At 51.6% G+C, this 23609-nt stretch overlaps 3 protein-coding genes across 7 annotated transcripts; 2 read left to right on the top strand and 1 right to left on the bottom strand.

Annotated features, from left to right (window-relative positions):
* Il27 (interleukin 27) lies at positions 1 to 5012 on the top strand. Its single transcript, XM_027948713.3, has 5 exons — positions 1 to 98; positions 2031 to 2203; positions 2289 to 2387; positions 3259 to 3417; positions 4544 to 5012. Exons 1-5 carry the CDS (start codon positions 68 to 70, stop codon positions 4817 to 4819), a joined length of 738 nt encoding a protein of 245 aa, XP_027804514.1. The 5' UTR covers positions 1 to 67; the 3' UTR covers positions 4820 to 5012.
* Apobr (apolipoprotein B receptor) lies at positions 4193 to 9314 on the bottom strand. The gene is made up of 4 exons (XM_027948460.3): positions 9167 to 9314; positions 6163 to 8823; positions 5816 to 6081; positions 4193 to 5729 (listed from the first exon to the last, which is right to left on the bottom strand). The coding sequence occupies exons 1-4, from the start codon at positions 9221 to 9223 to the stop codon at positions 5660 to 5662; spliced, it is 3054 nt and encodes a 1017-aa protein (XP_027804261.3). The 5' UTR covers positions 9224 to 9314; the 3' UTR covers positions 4193 to 5659.
* Cln3 (CLN3 lysosomal/endosomal transmembrane protein, battenin) lies at positions 8492 to 23165 on the top strand. Of its 5 annotated transcripts, none has more exons than XM_027948463.3 (18): positions 8492 to 8581; positions 10042 to 10091; positions 10901 to 11102; positions 11301 to 11414; positions 11567 to 11645; positions 12963 to 13059; positions 14068 to 14139; positions 14638 to 14717; positions 14841 to 14926; positions 15390 to 15462; positions 15549 to 15692; positions 16778 to 16890; positions 18750 to 18796; positions 18877 to 18945; positions 19032 to 19087; positions 19230 to 19323; positions 22653 to 22793; positions 22892 to 23165. In XM_027948463.3, exons 4-18 carry the CDS (start codon positions 11369 to 11371, stop codon positions 23009 to 23011), a joined length of 1317 nt encoding a protein of 438 aa, XP_027804264.2. In that variant the 5' UTR covers positions 8492 to 8581; positions 10042 to 10091; positions 10901 to 11102; positions 11301 to 11368; the 3' UTR covers positions 23012 to 23165. The 5 variants fall into 5 exon arrangements, with proteins under 5 accessions (XP_027804264.2, XP_027804263.2, XP_027804262.2 ...); XM_027948462.3 differs by lacking the exon at positions 8492 to 8581 and adding an exon at positions 9644 to 9722; XM_027948461.3 differs by lacking the exon at positions 8492 to 8581 and adding an exon at positions 9658 to 9828.
* The last annotated feature ends 444 nt before the right edge of the window (positions 23166 to 23609 follow it).

The following is a 23609-nucleotide window of genomic DNA, read 5'->3' as shown; positions in this document are numbered from 1 at the left end:
GTGCAACCCCCAGTATAAGACTCCCCCCTACCCAGGAGATGGCTGGACAAAGAGGCTGGGCCCTGACATGGGCCAGACGGCAGGCGACCTTGGCTGGCGTGAGTTGGAAGCCAGGGCTGAAGTGGAGGGGCGGGAGGCTTGGGGGAGACTGGGCAGAGGATGGGAAGGCTGACTGGTGTGGACGGAATTCATGGCATGGGGACAATAACTTAGCCAGGACCAAGGACCCGGCTCGCTGGAGCCTGGGACTGAGTATGGGATAAGTGAGGTGGGGGCCTGGAGCAGTAGGGTGGGGGTGTGGTCCAGGGCAGGGCACAAGCGGGACAGTTTTGCTGGGATGAATGGGAGGGACTGGACAGGCAATTTGACCAGGACCAGGATGAGGCAGATACATGATGTTTGAAGTAATCGAGCCAGAGGCGGATGGTGAGGCTGAGACTGAGAACTGAAGCCAGTCAGAGGAAGTGCAGCAGGGTGAGTTGGCACAGATGGGGGCTGAGAGTAAGGAACCAGCAGCCTGAGTTGGACACAGGTCTTTAGTCCGAAGGTGGGAAGGAGGTCCAATCTGCAGCTGGCAGCTAAAGATCTCAGGGGCTGGTGCCAGAGCTGTACGCAGAGGAGAAGTTGGTACCTCTAGGTAGGGCTGAGGGCTTGAGGGTGAGGAGCGAGGCTTCGAAGGCCAGAGCCAAGAACCCAGGACTGGATACAAGGGTATGGAGCAGCTGGGGACTCTAGAGTTCAGGCAGGAAGAGGAGTAAAGTACAGGTGACACAAATCAATCTGGATAGGCAATACCACAAGGGCCTGGGCCCCCAACATAGAGCTAGGAAGAAGCCTATTCTGCCTTGGGTCTCCAGGATGCCAGAGGGTCAGAGTGGCCCCCAAGCCAAGGAACCAGAACACCAGAGATCTTAGGCGTGGCCCACATCCTCTGGAAGTCCATGGGGGGAAGTGGGTGGCCCAGAAACTCCTCTTACCCTTTGCTGAGAGGCACTTTGAGGAGCAGTGTGCAGGGATTAGAGATTATCCTTGGACAGGGAAGGGGCCTGGAGAGCAGCAAGAGTGGGGATGGACCAGGGTTTGGTTTTTAGTTTGAGTTTCGATGGCAATTGTGTAACTTCATGATGGCTAGATTTCCTCACCCGAGGGAGAAACCACTGAACACTGCCCTCTGCCCTGGGCGCCCATCCTGTGGCCCCTCTTCCCTCTTTCCAGGAAAACATAGGGTTTGAAGCATCCTCTGATGCCCGCTGGTCTGACCCCCACTTTGCAGACGGGGGCCTGAGGCATAGACGAGAGACAGCTTGCTCAAAGGAAGACCAGGATGAGAAACAGAGTGCCCCCCTCCCATGCCAAGCCCCCTCCCTCCCTTCCCAGCACCCCCGCCCTTCCTACTCTCATGCTGCAGACTTGCCCCAGGTGGGTTCTGCTGCAGAATGACCCCCCGCCTTGGCGGAGGCCTTACCACATAGGATAGAACCACAGGTCATGCCATCCCTGGGGCCCCTAGTAGCCAGTTCAAGGCATCAGAGCCACCTGGCTGAGCCCAAGGAATCCTTGGCAGAACAGACAGTCCCCACTCCTGGGCCAGGTAGCTGCCTCCTCTGAGGTCCCTGGGGAAAGCAAGTGGACTGTATGTTTGGACAGATCTGGAATCCAGCCCTGGCTCCCCACCCCAATCTCTGCTATCTGAACTTGGGCCAGTCCCCTTCATTGAGCCCAGGTTCCTCCTCTGCAAAATGGAGAGAATTAACAGCAACCAGTTGTGCCACTCAGAAAAGGCACTTGGCCAGGGAAGTGAGTAGGGAGACAAGATCCAGCCTTGGGTCTGCTTACAAAAATGAGCACTTTGTGCAGACTTCATATGGTGGCCTCAATGGTCCCCATCATGGTGTGGAGGGGCTGTGTGAAGATACCCGAGAAAGTTCCCACTGGGGCTTGCACATCACGCAGGCTCGGAAAAGTCACATTCCCTTCCTTCTCTGAGTTCTTCCCAAGCCCACATCTTGCTCCCCTCCTCGTTTCTCCAGGGCTCAGCCTGTTACTGCTCTCCTTGCTCCTGGTGCAAGCTGGTGTCTGGGGATTCCCAAGGCCCCCAGGGAGCCCTCCTGTGAGCCTGCAGGAGCTGCGCAGGGAGTTCACGGTCAGCCTGCATCTTGCCAAGAAGCTGCTCTCCGAGGTCCGGGGCCAGGCTCATCGCTTTGTGAGTTTTCCCTAATGCAGCTGGCTCTAGGGATGAGGAGACCGTCAACCCCCATGGGCCACCACTAACAGACTTCACCCTTCAGGCTGAATCTCGGCTGCCAGGAGTGAGGCTGGACCTGCTGCCCCTGGGAGAGCAGCTCCCCAACGTTTCCTTGACCTTCCAGGCCTGGCGCCACCTGTCTGTGAGTGAAGGGGGCTGGTGGGGCGGGGCCAGGAAGCTGGCAATAGACAGGGCAGCATAGAGACAAGTTGGGGATTGATTTGGGGACAGAATCTGGATGAGATTGAGTGTGTGGTTGGACATAAAGATGAAGCAGAGGGCTGGGGTTGTGGCTCAGTGGTAGCGCACTTGCCTAGCATGTGTGAGGCACTGGGTTCGGTTCTTAGCACTGCATATAAATAAATAAAATAAAGGCCTATCAATAACTAAAAAATATATTTAAAAAAAAGATACGCAGAGATTTGGAAATGGGATTAGGAAGAGGGAAAGAGTGAAGCCGGGTATAGGAATGGAGTGGATTGGGAATGAGTGGGATGGAGTTGGTGTTGGGGGGTGGGAAGAGAAGAAAGGTTGATTAGGGATGAGAAGAAAGGTTGGGATGAGGGCAAACATCAGGTGAAGGATGGAGAAGGGATGGAGATGGCTGGTGGGGCCGGAGTCAGAGATGAGATGGGGAGACGGTGAGAATGCATATGGAGGAAGGACCCACCTGGGACCAGGAATGGGAATGAGGGTGGGAAAGAGGTTGGAAACAGAAGGAAAACAATTGTGCAGGAGACAGGAAGAGACGATGGGGGAATGGAGTGGAGTGGCAGAGGAAGAGTGATGGGGACGGGATGGGGTTAGAGAGGGGTTGGGGCATGGGACAGGAAAGGAGATGGGATAGAGGTCAAAGACAATGGAGGTGGGAAGTCTGATGAGCACAGGAAGGAAATGGGGATGGAGATGAGGCTGACAATAGAAACAGGAGGCTGGAGCGGGAATGAGCCTGGGCTTGATCCAGGGTTGGGTAGGGTCATGCTTGACCTACCCTTGTCCCTCCCCTTCAACAGGACCCAGAGCGACTCTGCTTCCTCTCCATGATGCTTCAGCCCTTCCATGCCCTGCTGGGAGGCCTGGGGAGGCAGGGCGGCTGGACCAGCTCAGAGAGGATGCAGCTGTGGGCCCTGCGGCTAGATCTCCGGGACCTGCAGTGGCATTTCCGCTTCCAGGTAGAGTGCCCACCCACCCTCTTTGACCCGCTAAGACCAATACACAAAACTGAGGTCCACTGATTCCCTTTACAGAACACCCCCTGCCCTCAGGTTGGGCGAGTCTGGAGGGAGGTGCTCTTCTGAGCAAGTATATGAGAATGTGCAGGAGGGTGTAGCCACACAGGGTCCTACACAGGGTCCTGGCTCTGCCACCCAAGTCCCTGCTTTCTTTTGGGGGTTGGTCTTTAGTGAGATAAGGGCGCTGGTTTACCCAGGACAGACTGCCATCAGCAGGCCCTGCAGCGAGGTCAGAACCCTTCTCCCTGTGGTTCTCTGACACAACCCAGATCCTCCTGACCATTTCTAAGAGCAATAGAAATTTCAGTCTTAATAAAAAGGAAATGGAGGGCTGGGCTTATGGCTCATGGTAGGGGGCTTGCCTAGCGTGTGTGAGTCACTGGGTTCAATTCTCAGCACCACATATAAACAAAATAAAAGTCCATTGACGCCTAAAAAAATTAAAAAAAAAAAAAAAAAGGAATGGAAACACAAGCAGCGGATAAACTGGCTGCACCCTACCTCTGACCATTTCTGATCCTGAGACAATCCAAAACGGCAGGGAGGAACTTCCAGAACCCCAATCCCCAGGGCAACCCAGCTCTGTGAGCATCCTCTTGCTCCAAACTTCTATCTTCATATATATATATATATATATATATATATATATATATATATATATATATATTTTTTTTAGTTGTAGGTGGATACAATTTTTTTCACAGCCACATCAATATTTAGTAATTTATTTTTATTTATTTTTTTATTATTAGTTGTTCAAAACATTTCAAAGCTCTTGACATATCATATTTCGACAATATCTTTATTTTATTTTCATGTGGGGGCTGAGGATCGAACCCAGGGCCTCATGCATGCGAGGTGAGCACTCTACCACTGAGCCACAACCCAGCCCACAAAATTCCATCTTCTTAAGCTCAAAAAATCAGGTTAAGACACGTGAGATGACGACATGGAAGATCTGAAGCAGGGGTTATCCAGGGGCCTGATGTCATCAGGAGCCCCTGGGCTCAGATTTGCTCAGGTTCTCCGCCTGCCCACTGTCTGAGCTGCGGATCTGTCTTCCTAGGTGCTGGCTGCAGGATTCAACCTGCCCCAGGAAGAAGAGGAGGAGGAAGAGGAGGAGGGGAAGGGGCTGCTCCCAGGGGCTCCAGGGGACTCTGCTCCAGCTTCGGCCCAGGTGTCCTGGCCCCAGCTGCTCTACACCTACCAGCTGCTGCGCTCCCTGGAGCTTGCCTTGTCCCGGGCTGTGCGGGATTTGCTGTTGCTGTCCAAGGCCGGGCACCCAGGCCTGAGTTGGGGCTCTCAACACCCAGATCCCAGCCCGGATGGAGCGATCTTTTAGCCCCTTTCCCTCACCTTTTAGGACTTCAGGACTAGCTTCAGACCCTGTCCAATAACTTAAAGCCCCTCCAGTCCTTGCCAGATATTTATTTCTTAGATATTTATTTATTACTTAGGGAGATGATAGTTTATTTATTATTTCATCCTTGGGGCAGGCTGCCACATTGCGTGCCTAATAAAGCCCTCCCACTCTCTCTTTGCTTCAAGATCTTTTCACAGAAGGGACATCGGACACTCAAAGGACCTGGAGGCCTCTGGTTACCCAGAACCCCTCTCTGCTCCTATGTTTTTGGGGTGTCCTGGTCCACCTTCCCCCACTGTGACCTGCTCAATTGGCAGTTGCCATAGCAACCAGCAGAGTTCCGAAGTTGAACTATCAGTTTGGAAACTCAAGGCAGCTGACCTGCTGCTCATCGACCTTTGAGACCAAAGTGGTGTCCCCGAGGCCCTTCAGACTTCTTTCCCGTGGGTGGGCTTCCCCTCCTATATGGCTCTCTGAGGGGTCCAGGTATGGTTGAGGTCTGCAGGGGTCAGAAAGGGAAGGCTGTGGGAAAAGTCTCCAATTCCCCCCATTTTCCTCGCAGTCTTCTGGGTAGCTGAGACAGGTTGGGGAGGTAACCAGGACAGGAACTCAAGAGAGGCAGTCCCAGTGGCACAGGAGGTCCAGAGTCAGATTCTTCAAGTTCATGGTCTTCACAGATGTCTAGTTATGTTCACTCCATGAAGGACACACCAAGAAACCCAGGCCCAGAGGGTGGGAAGAATGCATCCAGGTGGCAGAGAGAGTCAGGGGTGAGCAGGTCCCCGGGGAGCCCTGTGACTCAGCCAGGTCAGGTCTCAATCACTGGGGCTTCGGCCGACCCAGGCGGGCTTGTAGCTCCTGCATCATGCCCGGGTGTGCCAGGCCAAACCTGGAGGTGGAAGACAGGTGCATGGGAGCTGGTCCTCAGAGGCCCACAGCCTCCACCCTATCCCAGCCCAGTGCCCCTGTGCCTACCCGAGTCCCAAAGTCTTTCTCCTGGCTGGCACTGGGGTCCCTTCAGGTCTCGGGGGGCTTGGTTCTGGGGCCTCCTCCAGCTGGAGTGGCCTCTGCTCGGGTGCTGACAGTCCCTCCTCGGGCTGAGGGCTAGGAGGGTCCTCTGGCTCCTCAGAGGCCTGGACTCGCCGGAAAGAGGGCCGAGAGCGACGCTGTGAGGAGCTTCGGGAGAGGAGGGCGCGGCTCCTCGGGACGGAGACATCCAGGAGGGGCCCAGGAAGCAAGGCCTGCAAGGGAGCAGGGAGACAGTTCTGTGGGCTGGCTTCTAGATCCGGCTTGTCCCCCCTGGACCTCACCAGAGCCCTCACCTCACACCAGCTGCTGTGAGTGTCCCCTCTGGCACTTCCTGCAGCCTCAGCAGTGTCCGAGGGCCCAGGCAGGGCCTCCACAAGGCCCTGCTGTGTCAGCTGCACCTCCTGGCCTTGAACATCCTCCAGGCCTTCTGGATCAGTCTCCTTGGCCTCTGACCTCTGGCCTCCAGTCCCAGGGTCCTCCACATGCGGCAGCCTTTGTCCTTCTCCCTCAGGGTGGTGGTCCCCACACTGCCCCTCACTGTCTGTCCCCTGCTCTCTGGCTTGCCAGCCCCCAGCCTCTTCCAACAGCTGCTCTCCCAGGAACCCCTCAGCCTCCACTTTGGCTTCAGCGCCCTCTGCTCTTGCTGCCTGGGAGCCTGAGGTAACGCCCTCCACCCCACCACTTCCTTCTACCATGGCAGGTCCCCCCACCCCTGCCTGATCTCCAGCCCTGGCCTCAAAAGCCTCTGCTTCACCATCTCTGCCAGTCACCTCCTCCCCTGCTGAGCCTTCTAGGCCCAAATCCTGCCCACCTCGGTTCCCTCCCTCTGCAGCCTCCACCAGCTCTGCCTCTCCTTCAGCCTCCTCTCTCCCTTCTGAGTTCCAGCCTCTCCCATTCTCCCCCACCCAAACTGCCCCAGATTCCTGGAATTCTGGCCCTTCCTCAGCCCCAGCAGCCCTCACAACCAGGACTGCCTCATCCTCCACAATCTCAGGAGCCAAAGAACTGGTCTGTGCATCCTCCTGGTTCTGGAGGCCGAGAGCTGCCTCCTCCAGCCTCCAGCCTCCCCTGGATGTGAGGTCTGCCTCCGATGGTCCTGAGGCCTCCACTTCGCTATCCTCAGTTTCTCTGGCCTCTGTTTCTCCTGGTGACTGGTCTTTCTCTGCCTCTTCCCGTTGAATTTCCTGCAGCCCCTGGTTTTCTGCTACAAAGCCCTCCCCCTCCTGTGCTGCACATCCTTGGATCTCTGACAAGTCAGACTCCCAGCCTCCTTTGGCCTTGGCCTCCAGTGCCTGACCTCCTGTAGCCTCCTCCTCCTCATCTTCAGTATCTGTTTTTTCCTCCTGGGTGTTACTACTTTCCCTGTCCCTTCTCCTCTGGTTTTCCCAGTCTTCTCCCTCAGGGACCTCAGGATCTATAGACCCCATGTGCCTGGAATGTTCCTCCAGCCTCCCCTCCATCTCCTCTTTCCTCAGGTCTGAAACTCTCCCAAGTTCTTCCTGAACCCCCTGTCCTTCCTCAGGTTGCTCTGTTGGGGTCAAGACACCTCCCATCAGCTCAGGCTCCTGGCCTTTGGTGACCTTGAATTTGAGGTCATCCCACTCCTCCTCCAATGTTTCTTGGCTCCTCTGAGCCTCCTTACTTCTCTCCTCAACAAACTCTTCACCAGGCCTGGCCTCTGGGGCTGCCTCCAAGTCATCATCACCTCGATCCTCTTTGTCCAGGGCCAGCTCAGCCTCTGTGACCAGGCAACTCCCTTCCTCCTCCCAGTCCCCCTTGGCTTGTACCTCCTCCTCCTCCTCCAGACGAGCTCCATCAGCCCTGATCTGCTCATCTTGCCTCCCCTCAGCCTCTTTCCCGTGCTGATCGATGTCCCCCTCAAAGCCCTCCCCTGCCTCCTCCTCTGACTCGGGGCCTTCTGCCTCCCTCCCTGCTGTCTGGCCCTCAATTGCCTCTTCTGTTTCCTCAGTGCCCAGGACCTGAGTCTCTTGGGGGAAAAGCTTCACTTCAGTCTCTCCCTTCACCTCTTCTTGAATCTTGATCCCAGTAACTTCTGGGATCCTTTCTCCTGGGACTGGCCCATATTCGGTCTCCCTGACTCCTGGGAGGTCAGACTCTTCCCTGGCTAAAGCAGCCCCGACCTGCTCCCTGTCTGAGGAAGTTATTCTGGCCTCTTCTCTGCCCAAGGCTGCCTGGTCCTCAGACTCTACTACCCCTGTCCCCTGTGTCCCTATGCTTTGGCCATTCCTCACCACTACCACCCCCTCTTCTTCCCTCCCAGGCCCTCTGACCTCAAAGTTTTCAGTTTCTGCAGCTATCTCGGAAACCACTTGCTCTGTCTCCCCGCTGTCCCCTGCCACCTTCTGCCCGCTACTGCCCGCCTTCACCTCAGGCTCTTGGTGCCAGGTCCACTCTGACTCCACCCCCCTGGCCATCCCTGGCTCTGTCACCCTGACCTCTTCCTCCTCCTCCTCCTCATGTTCCCAGTTTCTTGGTGTCTCCCCTCTGCTCACTTCCTGCTCACCAGGCTCCTGTCCTTCCTTGGAGTGACCGCTCCTGTCTTGCTGAGCCCTGGACCCTGCCTCAGACTTCTTCCCAGCCTCCAGGCGTGTACCTGACTGCTGGTCCCCAGAAGCCCTGGCTGCCTCCCCGGTCTCAGTGTCCTGCCTGTCTGCTTGAGAGCCCTGGGAGCTACCTTTTCCCCAGCCCCAGGTCTGTTCTGCAGCAGAGCTTCCCTCTGGGCATCTCCCAGCCTCTCCAGGCCCTCCTGGCTTCCCAAACCCCCGGCTCCGGCGGTCTCTAAGGCCTTCCAGGGCCTCCTGGGCTTCCTCCTCTACAGTCTTCTCTGGCTTTCCTGCTGCTACCTCCTGCAGTTCTTTGGCTACCTGTGCCTCCTGCTGTACAGTGGGGACCTCATCTCCTATGAGGTAGGACAAAAAGGCATTGAAGGAATCCTAGAGGAAAAGAGTGGAGAAGGTCAAGGCATGCAGGGAAGGCCAGGCCCGGCCCCTTCCCTGGGGGCCCTGGGCCAGAGGAGCCCACAGTAAGGCAGGCGGGTTAGGGACCTGGGCAGACAGGGAGAACAGGATCTGCAGAAGGAATGAGAAGGTTCCTAGACTGAGGGTGTTGGATGCACTTGTGGGAAGTAAGAGATTAAAGCCCAGAAAGAACTGGTCAAGGAAACTGTCTGGCCCTGTGAAAGGAACCTCTAATCTGAGGAGAGGTTCAAAGGGAGGAGGGAAGGTGAAGACACAGGGAATGGGGTGAAAGTCTCTGGCATCTCTTTGCCCCTCTCACCAGTGCCCCCCTCAAGGCCTGATGCAGCCCAGGGAGGTGTAGCCGGAGGAAGTCCATCTTGTGTGTTTCTGTGTGTCCAGAAAGCTGACAAATGGCAGTCCCCACCCACCAAGACAAGACAGTCTTCCCCAGGACCTAAGACACTTCCTCTTCCCCTGTCTCTCCCTGACGCATCCCCAGGCCCTGCCCACCTTCCCCAGGGCCACAGCAATCTCCACCCCAGGTGGGGAAATGGGTGTGCGTCACCTGTGGGACACAGGTGCACATTCTGAGTTTTAAAGCGCAAAGGGTGAGAACGGAAAGAAAGAAGTGGGAGCAAGGGACCTCAGAATTGGGGATGGGGGAAGGGACATGTGGCAACTGCAGAGGAGTGACTCAGGTCTTGAATTCACACCTCAGCCATTTCCGTCTGCCCCAAGCCACAGCCTTTCTGAGAGAGGAAGCCAGGGTTTCTGGTTCCTGTTTTGTCCAGGGACAGAGCGGAGGAGTGAAAAGGGCTGCTGGGAGCTCTGGCTTCCCAATTCCAAGTCATTAATGCTTCCTTAGGGCATAAAGGGTTGGTTGGCGGCTCTTCCACTCATCCCCTCATCCATGCTTATTCTTGCAAAAAGGACTTGACTAACTTTGTACTGTGCTCATTTGCATCTCCCTCCCACACTCCTGTGAGTTCCCTGAGGGCAGGAACCCTGTAGGAAATGCTGCAGAATTTCTAGAGCTCTGCAGGGGTAGTAGGACCTCATTTCTCATTGGTTGCGTGATCTGGGAAGCACATCGCAAGGGGCACATTTCAAACAGCAGTCTGAAGGCCTGGTGGTGGGAAAGAGCTAGTAGAGATGGGCTCAGGCAGCTGCAAGCCGTAACAGAGTTTTTCACAGGGGAAGGACACGATGAAGAAAAGCAAGGATTCTGCTTTACCTAGAGGAAGGTAAGAGAATGACTCCCTATTTGAGACTATATGAAGTGGCCTCCCCCTCTCCCCTGCCAAGCCCCACTTTCCTAATTTCCTAGGGCAATTGGGTGAGATCACAGAATCAGAATCTTAGGACTTAGAATCTAAGGACCTCTGATGGAGCAGGAATCCAGCAGCGGTCTGCCCAATGACGCTCTGCCTCTGCACTCTTATTGCCTTTTTTTTTATATTTATTTTTTGGTTTTAGGTGGATACAATAACTTTATTTTTATGTGGTCCTGAGGATCCTACCCAGTGCCTCACATGTGCTAGGCGAGCACTCTACCACTTGACCCACAACCCCTGCCCCTGCGCTCTATTTCTTGCTAAATGGGTCTCTAAGGTCTAATGTTATGTGATAGTCGTTAACTTTTTTCTTATGGTAACTCAGTTTTCTCATCTGTAAACGCAGGGGTTGGAATACTAATGTGGTATTTTTGATACTAGGATAACAGGGGAAAGAGTATCTCTTAAGGCCTTGGATAGTGTCCATAGATAATTCAGGAAACCCCCATAGTTGGCTATTATCTTTATTTTAGGTTTCTAAAACAGTATGTCAGGGTATCAGATAAAAATGAGTGACTGGAGTTTGGCGCTCTTTGCTTCCAAACAACGGCTCCCAGGGGGTGAGGTAGGGGAGGGCGGGGTGGCCATATTTGCTCCTGGCAAGCGAGGGCGGCTGGAAAAGAGTTGAAGCCGCCCGCGCCATGACGACTGCTGGCAGAATTCGGCCACGGCTTTCGAGACCGGTAATCGCGGCTCTCCCTGGCTCCCACCCTCTCCAGTTCAAAACCAGCGGTGCCAGGGCTCTCCGGGATTCTACCTTTCTCACGCCCTGAGGTTGAAAAGGCCGAAAGCGAAGGCAAGAGGAGGGCCCGGAAGTAGGGAGGACCTCCGAGCACGTGATGGGGGAACCTGCGGGTGATGTCACGTGACCCACCAACCTGCGGGGGCTCCTTGGTGCGGAACGTTCTGCTGCTCTTAAAGGTACAGGCCTCAGCCCCCGCCCCGCGTCCGCCAGCTTTAGAGGGGACAGGGGCGGAGTCCGACAGGTGGGGCGTGGTGGGGAGTGGGAGGGCGCGAAACGGAACCCTGGGATCTCCTGATGGATCCTGTGGCGCGAACCCGGCAGGCACCCGGAGCTAGGTGTGGCAATAGGGCCTTAACCAATCTCACCTGTCGCAGACCCTCATCCACCCGGTTAGAGCCAACTCGCTGACTTTGGACCCTTCGGGGGATCAGAACTTGATGCCATGGGAGGCTGTGAGGGCTCCAGGTGGCGCCTTTTGGATTCTGAGAGTGAGTATTTATGGCCCGCCCCTTCGGGAGTGACTTCTTCTGCCGTGTGCACATCCCAGGGGCTTGGAAGCTGGCTCAGTCCGGGGAAAGACCCTCGCGAGGCAGTCGTGCACCTGAGAGTGGGAGGGATCATGTGCTCTTCTAATTCACAGGGGAGGAGACCACCTCTGAGCCCCAAGCCCCTCTGTTGGAACGTCAGAGTGCCCATTGGAAGAATGCGGTGGGCTTTTGGTAAGTGGCCTAAGAGCTCAGCTAAAGTAAAAATGCAGCAGCAGGAAATGGGGGAACTGAACTGCACAAAGAAGTTGAATCCACAAATATTTACTTAGTTAACTGGTTTGCCCGGAAGCTGCCTGTGAATTTTCGAAAATCCACTCGTTTGCTTACCATCTTCACCTATTTCAGTACCATCTGTAAGATCACTCACTTCATATTCTCCAACCAACTCAGCCTCAATCTCAACATTTTAAAATTCAGGTATTTTAAAAAAAGAAAGCTGAGCCACTACTTCAAATAGAAAACCAATATTTTGCTAATGCGCGTTCAAATAAATGGATCACTTGCTAAAACTTTTTACAAGATCATCCATTCACCTTCCAAAAGCTTTCAGATACTGAGCCTTGGGAAGTACTGCTAGCATTAGCTTACCCCATTAAGTCACAAGTTTTTAGTCTTTGAATATTTCAATGAAATTGACCCAGATGCATTAAAATAGGGAGAGGTTATATGTATCTTTTATCCATATTTTCATATATATATTTTTTCAAATGCTGTTGGTAATCTCTTTTCTCAAGAAAGTAGAACTGTGAAAGCATGATATTGATTTCAAAAGTTCCTATAAATAGTACAGTTATTGCTCAATTTGAGTTTTTATATATGTCATAATTTAACTTAATGAGAACTGTGGAGGACTTGGGTGGCAGGTTGGGTTGGAAGTGGCTTCCCATGTAACTCTTTGGAAGAGTGACTTGATTTCTGTTAGCTTCAGTTTCTTCAACAGTAAAATAGGAAGAGCCACTTCACAGGTTTGTGAAAAGGACTCTTGAAAACTCTGACACTGAGCCAAATTTCTTTCCTATCAATGAGCACAACTTTGGAAGATAAAAGTAAGTGAGGATCCTTTATGGATCACAAATGATTTTGGCATTATTTTAATCTTTATAGCCACCCTGGGGATGTAGTCAGGTGAGAAATTTATATTCCCATTTTACACATGAGTTAGACTGAGACACCTGAAAAGGAAGTGGCAGACTTGGGACCACAATGGTCTTTTGGATTTCAAACTCTGGGATATTTTTATTGTACTACAGGGCATCAGTGGTTGAAAAGTGGCCTAGGAACTGAATCACTTGGAGCTCAAAGGAAAAAGTTGTTAAAAGATAGCTTTCTGAAAGGGGCCTTGAGAACTTGGAAGTGAACCCAAGTCTCTGATCTCCAAACCTGTATTTCTAACCCTGACATTGAAAGAAGATGGGATTTGGTGAAGGGCACAGACAAGAAAAGATCATAGGCAGAAAAGTAAGTGAAGATCTGTCCTGCTCATTCCAGGCTCCTGGGCCTTTGCAACAATTTCTCCTACGTGGTGATGCTCAGTGCGGCCCACGACATCCTTAGACATGAGAGAGCCTCTGGGAACCAGAGCCATGTGAGTGAGTCCCTCTCCACTTCCACCACCACCATGGTTGGTCCCTATGGAAAGATTAGGATTCGCCCTGGGGCAGAGCCCCCCACTTGAAAAACTCATGAAGTAAAGTGGCCCATGGGGCAAGGTGGCTTAAGTTCCTAGTCTTCCTGGCACGTATGTCAGGAAGGTCCTTAGGAGATCAATAGGTGCCAAATGGCTGGGGAGGACTATAGTTTATGGGAGTGTTTCTTTTTCTTTCTTTCTTTCTTTTTTTTTTTTTTTTAAACCACTGAGCCACACTCTTAGCCCTTTTTATTTTGAGACAGAGTGTTCCTAAGTTACTGAGGCTGGCCTAGAACTTGTGATCCATCTGCCTCAGTCTCCTGAGTCACAAGGATCACCAGTGTGCACTAGCATGCCTAGTTTTATGGCTAGGTTTTTTTGTTTTTGTTTTGTTTTTGGTACCAGGGATTGAACCCAGGGGTACTTAACCACTGAGCCACATCTCCAGCCTTCTTTTAATATTTTATTTAGAGGCAGGGTCTTGCTAAGTTACATAAGGCCTCGCTAAATGGCTGAGGCTGACTTTGGACTTGGAATCCTCCTGCCTCAGCCTCCCAAGCCGCTGGGATTACAAGTGTGCACCACCATGCCCAGCTATGGTTGGGTTTTTAACCTGAAGCTGGTGATTGTTTGCTGTGGGATTGTCCTGTGCATTGTAGGATGTCTAGCAGCACCCTGTGCTTCTAACCACTACTCGCCAATAGTATACCCCTGACAAACAAGAGTGACAGCCAATAATGACTCTAGACATTGACAAGAGTACCCTGGAGGTTAAAATTGCCCCCAGTTGAGAAACAGTTGGCTATAGTGAGCTGGAAGTACATGCCCTATCCAAGCAGAGCAGCTACCACTTTGTAGGTCCAACAGGGAATTTGGTTCCATCTTTCAAATTAGAGCCGAGCTGGGACTGGGGCCATGTCTACCCTCCTTCCTCCCTAGGTGAAAAGCTTTTTTCTCTTCCATCAGGTAGACCCAAGCCCGATGCCCAGCCCCCACAATAGTTCATCTCGATTCGACTGCAACTCTCTCTCCACAGCTGTGAGTGGCTTTGGGGCCACTTCTGTGCTTGTCCTCCTCCCAGGTGTGGTCTTGGCCAGCATCTCATCAGGTCTGGGGGAGGTCACCTTCCTCTCACTCACTGCCTTCTACCCTCTGGTCCCCCACCGTGAATCCCTTGGCACATACCTGGGATTATCATGATTACAGTTATTGAGACTGCTTGTTACGGGGCTCTTTCCACGAGTGGCACATATTAACTCATGTAATCCGCATGCTAGTCCTACGAGTTAGGTACTGAAGCATCCCCACTTCCCTGATTGGGTGGGGGGGACCTCCTAAACAAACAAACACACACACACACACACACACACACGCGTACACACACACACACACACACATATGAACCCAGATCTGTCTGATTCCAGAGCCTGTACTTGTAGCAGGACACATTGCCTGGCTCCTGTCTTCCCTTGGCCACTTGTTCGGGAGGGTTGTCCCTAGGAAGGTCTGGAGTCTCACTCTCTTCTCCTGTTGCAGGCAGTGCTCCTGGCTGACATCCTCCCTACCCTCATCATCAAATTGCTGGCTCCTCTAGGCCTTCATCTGCTGCCCTACAGGTCTGGGTGGGGGTGGAGGGAGAAAGGGCAGGCATGATCGGAGAGCTGGGAGGAGTGGCAGGAGGCCGCAGAGCCAAGGGAGGAGGCTGACCTTCCACTTCCCCTTTCTCCATTCGCCCTTAGCCCCCGGGTGCTCGTCAGTGGGGTTTGTTCTGCGGGCAGCTTTATCTTGGTTGCCTTTTCTCACTCAGTGGCGATCAGCCTGTGCGGTGAGTCTCCAGTTCCATGTCTAGTGAACTGGCCCAGAGGAACCTCAGCGGGGTGGTGTAGGGGGCGGTCTCCCCAGCTTCCCAGAGGAAAGGGGTTATTTCTGCAGCCCACAGAAGCCTTCTGGGGCTGCCACAAGCAGGAAATGGGAGGCAGGGCTACTTGGAGGGGTAGGTAGTGGAAGTGGGAGGATTGATGGAGGTTGAACTGAGCAGGGTTTGCCAGACACACCACCACAGGGGGTGGGGGAGACAGGGAGGGTCCTCCCCACTCCTGGCTGCATAACTGGGTACCATTCTCTGCAAGAGGACATGCAGAGAAGGGGGGTAGCTCTACTTCATAGCTGAACCCAGCCTCTCCAAGAGCTCTGACTTAGCTCCTCTGAGCTGATACACACAAGGCCATGGTCAAGCACCTTCAGGAACTGGGGCTTTGGGGCCACTTCTGTGCTTGTCCTCCTCCCAGGTGTGGTCTTGGCCAGCATCTCATCAGGTCTGGGGGAGGTCACCTTCCTCTCACTCACTGCCTTCTACCCCAGGTAAGCAACATGGCAGAGAGTGAGGACAGAGGCCATTTCCCCACTGACTTCGGTCCTCCTGAGAGCACCTGTGTTCTCCTTCCCAGGGCTGTGATCTCCTGGTGGTCCTCGGGCACTGGGGGAGCAGGACTGCTGGGGGCACTGTCCTACTTGGGCCTCACCCAGGCTGGCCTCTCCCCACAGCACACCCTGCTGTCCATGCTGGGGATCCCTGCCCTGCTGCTGGCCAGGTGAGCAGTCCTGGGCTGGAAGGAAGGAAGAGGGGAGGGGGCAGGACTTGATCATATCCCAATCTTCAGATCCCAACATTTTTGTTGAGAGGAGAGTAGACTATTTTTTTATAATTTATTTTGGTACCAGAAATTAAACCCAGAGGCGCTTAACCACTGAATCACATCCCCAGCCCTTTTTATATTTTATTTAGAGACAGGGTCTCATTGAGTTGCTTAGAGCCTTGCTAAGTTTCAGAGGCTGGCTTTGAACTTATCCTCCTTCCTCAGCCTCCCGAGCCACTGGGATTCTAGGCATGTGCCACCGTGTCTGGCAGGAGTATGGATTTTGTATCCTGACAGGTGTAGATGCTGCTATTCCAGTTCTAGAGTCCCGGAACTGCCACTTGTTACCTGTGTGACATTCGACAAGTTCCTTCGCTCCTCTGACCCTCGGTTTCCCCCATATCAAATGGCGGTAGTTCTCGCATTCCCACGAGGGGACACGTGTGAATTATTCGGCACAGTGTGGTCCCCAAGAGGATTCTAGTAGGACAAGGGTGGACTTTATTCTGCATATGTTTTCATAAGAATCAGGAAACAATTGTAATGAGCCAATTGAACCTGTGACCTCCCAGCTCATAGCTTAGAACAAGGCCAGGTAGGAAAAAAAGGAATCAATGTAAAGGAAATGTTAAGTTAAAAAAAAAAAAAATTACACATAGGAAGAATGGAGAAATGGCAGATAACATGAAGCCAGAGCCTAAGTGAGCAAAGGTTGGGAATTTCTGGGCTAGACAAAGTCCCCATGGAGTAGGCCATACCTAGAGCCATTCGTTAGAATGGGAATGAACCGCCTGCTTGGAGAGGGGCAGCAAGCATCCAGGGGCCTTGGGTAGTTGGAAGGAGGCAAGTGTCAGCTCCGGAAGGAGGCATTTGTCCATAATAGGGGCTCTGCAGCACGGAAATGGGGTACCCTGCAGCTCCCCATCATTGGAAGCCTACGCATACCAGGTGTGCCCTGGAAAGGGGTGGCCTTCCTGGCCTCAGGACGCCTGGCCAGCCCTACAGGGCTTGTTGACTGTCCTCACTGTGCTCACTCTTAGCTATTTCTTGTTGCTCACATCTCCCGAGCCCCAGGACCCTGGAGGCGAGGACGAGGCGGAGACCGCAGCTCGGCAGCCCCTCATAGGCTCGGAAACCTCAGAGTCAAAGCCAGGTAGGAGGTGCAGGCCCCCACGAGGGCACTTTCTGCATTGGGGTTTTCCTGGTTTCCTCTCTGCAGTGGGCACAGTCAAGGCAGGACGCGGGTGGGTCGGGTTGGTTCCAGTCAAAACTCGGGCCAAGACCTGCTTTCTAAGTACTGGCTGTGCCAGACATTCTGACTGCTTTGGGGACAAAGAATGCCCAAGACAAGGAAATGAGACAGTTCATAAGCGAACCAGCGAGTCGAAAAAGTTATCTTTATTTTCATATATTGATTGATAAGCCTGGGAAGGACGTAAAACAGTGATATGATGCAATGACAGTTGAAGGGAGGCGGAGAAGGATTGGTGTTGTCCTTTAGAGAACGGTCTAGTTCAGAGAAGGCCTTTTGGAGATGTTTGGGCTGAGACTTGATTGACAGGTTGTCTAGGTGAACAGGTTCTAGGCAGAGGGAAGATGGGGAGCTGGGGCCCTGTGGTGGGAATAAGCTTGGATGTTCTAGAAGCAGAAGAGCCAGCAAGGCAGGGGTGGAGTATACAGATGAGCATCTGTACACAGAGATATGAAGAGGTTTCATCTAGTGTCCTTTTCATTTATTTATTTTGAGATGGGATTTCCCCTATATTGCCCAGGCTGGTCTTGAACTCCTGGGCTCAAGTGATCCTCTCTCCTCAGCCTCCTCTGTATCTGAACTCCAGGCATGTGCCATTGCCCCTGGCTAACTTCTCTGTGTGTGGTGCTGGGAATAGAATATACTAGACAAGTGTTCCACCACTGCTGTACCAAGATTTTTTTTTTTTTCTTTTTTGGTACTGGGAATTGAACCCAGAGCCACATCCCTTAGTCCCTTTTTGTATTTTATTAGAGACAAGGTCTTGCTGAGTTGCTTAGGGCCTCACTAAGTTGCTGAGGCTGGCTTTGAACTTGTGATCCTCCTGCCTCAGCCTCCCGAGCTGCTGGAATTACAGGTGTGCGCCACCATACCCAGCCCTCCATACCCAGCCTTTTTTTTTTTTTTTTTTTAATTGTGATTATAGAGAATGTGAAGCTGGACATGGTACACACACCTGTAATCCCAGCAACCCAGGAGGCTGAGGTAGGAGGATCGCAAGTTCACGGCCAGTCTGGACAACTTAGTGGTGGGACCTTGTGTCAAAATAAAAATAAAGAGGGCTAGGGGTACAGCTCAGTGGTAGAGTTCTCACCTAGTATGCATGAGGCCCTGGGTCCAATTCCTAGCAACCCAAAAAGAAAGAAAGGAAGGGCAGCCGTGGTTGTCCATGCCTGGAATGCCAGCGACTCAGGAGGCCGAGACAGGAAGATTACAAGTTTGAGAGCAGCCTGGACAACCTGGCAAAACCCACATCAGAATAAAAAATAAAAAGGACAAGGGCTGGGGCTGTGGCTTAGTGATAGAGCACTTGCCTAGCATGCATGAGACCCTGGGTTCCATTCCCAACACCACAAAAATAAATAGATGGATAAATAGGACTGGAGATGTAACTCAATGGCAGAGTGCCCTGGGTTCAACCCCAGAACCACATACACACACACACACACCAAAAAATGTGTGTGTGTGTATGTGTTTGTGTGTGTATGATTGTTTTATATCTATTCCTAGCCCTTTTTATTTTTTGAGACGGGGCCTCACTAAGTTGTCCAGGCTGGCCTCAAACGTGCCAGCCTCTTGCCTCAGCCTCCTGATTCACTGGCATTGTAGGCGAGTGCTGTGATACCCGGCCATGTTAAGCACTTCTGAGTGTGCATCGTGGTGCTATCTAAGTGTGTCCACACTGCTGGGTTGGCTGGTGCCCCTGGCTGAGTCTTCAGTATTCTGACTTCCTCTGTCTCTCTCTCCTTGTCCCCCTGCAGGCTCCAGCTGGAACCTGTCCCTCCAGGAAAGGTGGATCGTGTTCAAGGTCTGAGTGGTGACTATAGTGTGTGCCCCGTGGTTGGTGACTTTCCCCAGCCCTCCACTTACACCTGCCAACTCTTCCAGGGTCTGCTGTGCTACATCGTGCCCTTGGTGCTGGTCTACTTTGCTGAGTATTTTATCAACCAGGGACTGGTGAGTGAGGGGTGCTGCGAGGGGTGTGGAAGAGGCAGTTGGTCCACCGTCCGCACCCATCTCTCCTGTCTGGTTCTTTGCTGCAGTTTGAGCTTCTGTTTTTCCGGAACACATCCCTGAGTCATGCTCAGCAGTATCGCTGGTGAGAGGCAGAAGGGAAGGTGGTGGGGGACACCCTCCTAGCGGGCTGGAAGGTCCCCCTGATGACGGGTACCTGGGGAGACGGGGCTGCCCTGCCCAGCTGGCACTCAGGGGGGCTTCCTGCTCCCTGCCTCCGACCTCAGGTACCAGATGCTATACCAGGCTGGCGTCTTCGCCTCCCGCTCTTCTCTCCGTTGCTTTCACATCCGCTTCATCTGGGTCCTGGCCCTGCTGCAGGTACCAAGCCCCTTCCCGGCCCCCACTCTCACCTTGGCTCCCAGCTTCCCCAAGCCCTGCTGCTTCCCACCCTCATCAGGAAGTCTTTATTGTGCACGAACATTTCTAAGCAGAGAGACCAAAATCCACAAGGGTCCACGTACAATATGTGTCCCCTGGAACCCGGCAAACCTGAGTGCAAATACCAGCTTCTGTACTCAGTAGCTGTGTGACTCAGGACAGGTCTCTGAACCTCTCTGAGCCTAAGTCAGATGTGGAGGAGTGGGGCTGTAGCTCAGTGGTAGAGAACTTATTTGGCTAGCATGTGCAAGGCCCTGAGTTTGATCTCCATCACTGCAAAAAATAAAAAATAAATAAACCAGATGTGGGTCAGCATCTATTTCTCAGAATAGTTATTAGAAATAGGACAAGATTTTGTGTTGTGTTTTAATCAATGAGACAGGATTTCTTTTTTTTTTTTTTTTGGTACTAGGGATTGAACCCAGAGGCACTTAACCACTGAGCCACATCCCCATCTCTTTTTATATTTTATTTTGAGACAGGGTCTCGTTAAATTGCTTAGGGCCTTGCTAAGTTGCTGAGGCTGGTTTTAAACTCAGGATCCTCCTGCCTCAGCTGCCTGGATTTCAAATAATATTTCTACATACAGGAATATGTATAGTTTTTTTTTTTTCATTCTGGATGTTAATTATGATAAAATCAGTGACCTTATAGTCAAAGGGTTACCTATCTTAGTAAATAATTTCTGGTGACCAAATTCAACTATCCTTGGCAAATAATCACTTATAGTTTTTAGCGAACACACACTATTCTCTATCTACAGTCTAATCAAAGGAGTGTGACATGACCAGCACTCATTATTTCAACGTTTTGTGTCTACAGGCCTTAAACATAATTGATTTTTTGTTGTTGTTGTTTGTTTGTTCATTTGTTTTAATAGTTTTTTTAGTTGTCAATGGACCTTTATTTTTATGTTGTGCTGAGAATCAAATCCAGTGCCTCACACATGCCAGGCAAGTGCTCTACCACTGGGCCACAACCCAGCCCCCCTTGAAGGTAATTGTTAAAATAAGCCTTCCAGGCCGGGCTTGGTGGTGCACACCTGTAACCCCAGTGGCTAGGGAGGCTAAGATTGGAGGATCGTGAGTTCAAAGCCAGCCTCAGCAAGGACGAGGCACTAAGCAACTCAGTGAGACCCTCTCTCTAAATAAAATACAAAATAGGGATGGGGAAGTGGTTTAGTGGTTGTGTGCCCCTGAGTTCAATCCCCAGTACCCAAAATAAATAAGTAAATGAATTAATTGAATAAAATAAACCTTCCACTTCAGGCTGAGCATCCCTAATCTGAAACTCTTAATTGTTCCAAAATTTGCCAGTTTTTGAGCATGGAGGTTCAACCACAAATAGAAATTTCTATACCAGGAAGTGGTGGGTTTTTTTTTTTTTTTTTTTTTTTTTTTAGTTGATGATTCTTTATTTTATTTATTTTTATGTGGTGCTGAGGATTGAACCCAGTGCCTCACACATGCTAGGCAAGTGCTCCACCACTGTGTCACAACCCCAGCCCTATACCAGGAAAATTATTGCACAAAATTATTAGAAATACTGTATCAAATTACCTTCAGGCAATGTGTATAACGTTTATCTGAAACACAAGTGAATTTTGTGTTTAGATATGCATCCCATTTCCCAAAAAATACCATATGCAAGTATTCCAGAATCTAAAAAAAAATATGAAATCCAAAAAAATTCTGGGCTTAAGCCCATAAATTTCAGATAAGGAATATATAACACATGTTAAAAGAATATTTTTTGCCCTTAAATTTTTTGGGGGAAGTACCAGAGATTGAACTCAGGGGCACTCAACCACTGAGCCACATCCCCAGCCCTATTTTGTATTTTATTTAGAGACAGGGTCTCAATTATTTACTAAGATAGGTAACCCTTTGACTAAACAACTTAGAAAGGCCCTAAGCAATTTAACATGACAGGACAATTTAACATGACAATTTAAACGAGACAAGGTCTCGTTTTTTGCTGAGGCTGGCTTTGAACTCGTGATCCTCCTGTCTCGGCCTCCCTAGCTGCTGGGGTCACACAGGTGTGCACCACTGCACCCAGCCATCCTTTGCCCTTTTAAGAACTGCTGGGCACCATGGTGCACACAAATAATCCCAGCAACTTGGGGAGGCTGAGGCAGGAGAATCGCAAGTTCAAGGCCAGCCTCAGCAACTTAGCAAGACCCTGTCTCAAAATAAAAAGGGCTGGGGATATAAATGAGTGGTAAAGTGCTCCTGGGTTCAAACCCCAGTTCAAAAAAAAATTAAGAATTCAACTTTATAATAACAAGATACAGAAGTATAGATTATAGTTTGATATGACAACGACTTATAAATATTCTCTAACCACCTGTATTTGTCAGAGCAGTGCTGCCAGCTTGGGGCTTGTACTCACAAAGTTCCAAATTGTGGTATCAACATTTGCAACTCAGGGTTCTTCTAGATGCTGCTGAAACATGTAGCTTATGGTTTGGGGTATACATTCAACCAAAGCTGTTTGTTAGAATTAGGGCTCAAAATCATGTATTGCCACCTCATCCTTACTGAATTAGGACTTCTTAGGGGGAGTCATGCATGGAGCATATTTAACAAGGCCCCCAGGGATCCTACTGATTGACTGGGATACAAAGGAGGTGTCTGCACCCTCAGATGGGGGTCAAGGAGCTTTCCTAAAAGAATTGGGAACATCTAAACAGGGTTTCTCCACCTCAGCAAGCTTGACATGGGGATTGGGTAATTCTCTGTTGTGGGGGGTGCTATCCTGTGCACAGTAGGGTATTTAGCAGCATCCCTAGGCTCTACCCACTCGATGCCAGGGGAACACCCCAAATGTGACAACCAAAAATGCCCTGGATGTTACCAAGAGTTCCCTAGACCACAGGTCTCAGACTGGTAAATGGGGAGGGGAACACTCAGTTCAAGGAGCCCTTGGAAGAAGGAAGTGAAGTCATGGGAGGGACCGTGATCCTGATTAAACTGAGATTCCAAGTGATGGAAGGTGGGATAGCATTCCAGGCAGTAGGAGCGACGGGAGCAACGGGAAGAGGGGGGTGGGGCCTACAGGTGGATAGGGTGCTGGAGAGAGGGTCGGGCAAAGGCCTACCGGGATCCGGGTCTGTGGGTGCAGCTGGCTAATGGGATTTTATTCAGGCCTGTCATCTCTGTCCTTCCCCAGTGAGTCCCAGAAATGGGGGCCACTGGATGAGAGGCCCAGCCTCCCTCTGGCCCTGCTCTGGTTGCACACTGACCTCCCTCCGCCTGTGCCCACAGTGCCTCAACCTGGCCTTCCTACTGGCAGATGTGCTGTTTACCTTCCTGCCGAGCATCTACATCGTCTTCTTGATCATCCTCTACGAGGGGCTCCTGGGGGGCGCGGCCTACGTGAACACCTTCCACAACATTGCTCTGGAGGTCAGTACCAGCCAGCAAGGGCTGTGGGGGGTCCCTCTGAGGGAGTCCAGGGCAGAGACCCCCTAGCTTTACCACGCGCCCCTCCTCTGCTCTCCCAGACCAGTGACCAGCACCGAGAATTTGCCATGGCAGCCGCCTGTATCTCTGACACCCTGGGGATCTCCCTGTCAGGGGTCCTGGCCCTGCCTTTGCATGACTTCCTCTGCCAGCTGCCCTGACGCTCTGACGGGTTGGAGCACAGGCCTGCCGGGTGGGAAGTGCTGAGATCTGTTCCCCTCGACCATGGGTCAGCCGTGGTCTCCTCTCAAGCTGGTCTTGGGAGTTTCTTCACAGCATTATGCCCTCTGAATAAATGCTTATTTTATCAATTGACTTCTTGTGCAATTCTTTTTTTCTGAAAAACTGTTGTAAAAATTACACAAGGCCACTTTGAAACGTGTATATGTGTACATGTTATAAACGTATATATGAGTGTATAAAGAAAGCACTGCAGCAGACTTCTGCCCAGTCTGTAAGGCTTTATTAATTTATTCTTTCATTCTGTAGCTCTATTTATACATCTTTATTTCCCAACACAAAAGTACTTTTTTTTTTTTTTGTACCAGGGATTGAACCCAGGGGCACTTAATCATTGAGCCACATCCCCAGCCCTTTTTATTTTTTATTTTGAGACAGGGTCTTACTAAGTTGCTTAGGGCCTCACTGAGTTGCTGGGGCTGCCTTTGAACTCAGGATCCTCCTGCCTCAGCCTCCAGAGTCTCTGGGATTACAGGAGTGCACCATCATACCTGTCTTGCACAGTGTTGTCCAATCTTG

The sequence above is a fragment of the Marmota flaviventris genome, chromosome 19 (genome assembly GCF_047511675.1).
Source record: "Marmota flaviventris isolate mMarFla1 chromosome 19, mMarFla1.hap1, whole genome shotgun sequence".
NCBI lineage: Eukaryota > Metazoa > Chordata > Mammalia > Rodentia > Sciuridae > Marmota > Marmota flaviventris.
This window is presented reverse-complemented; position numbering and strand designations above follow the sequence as displayed.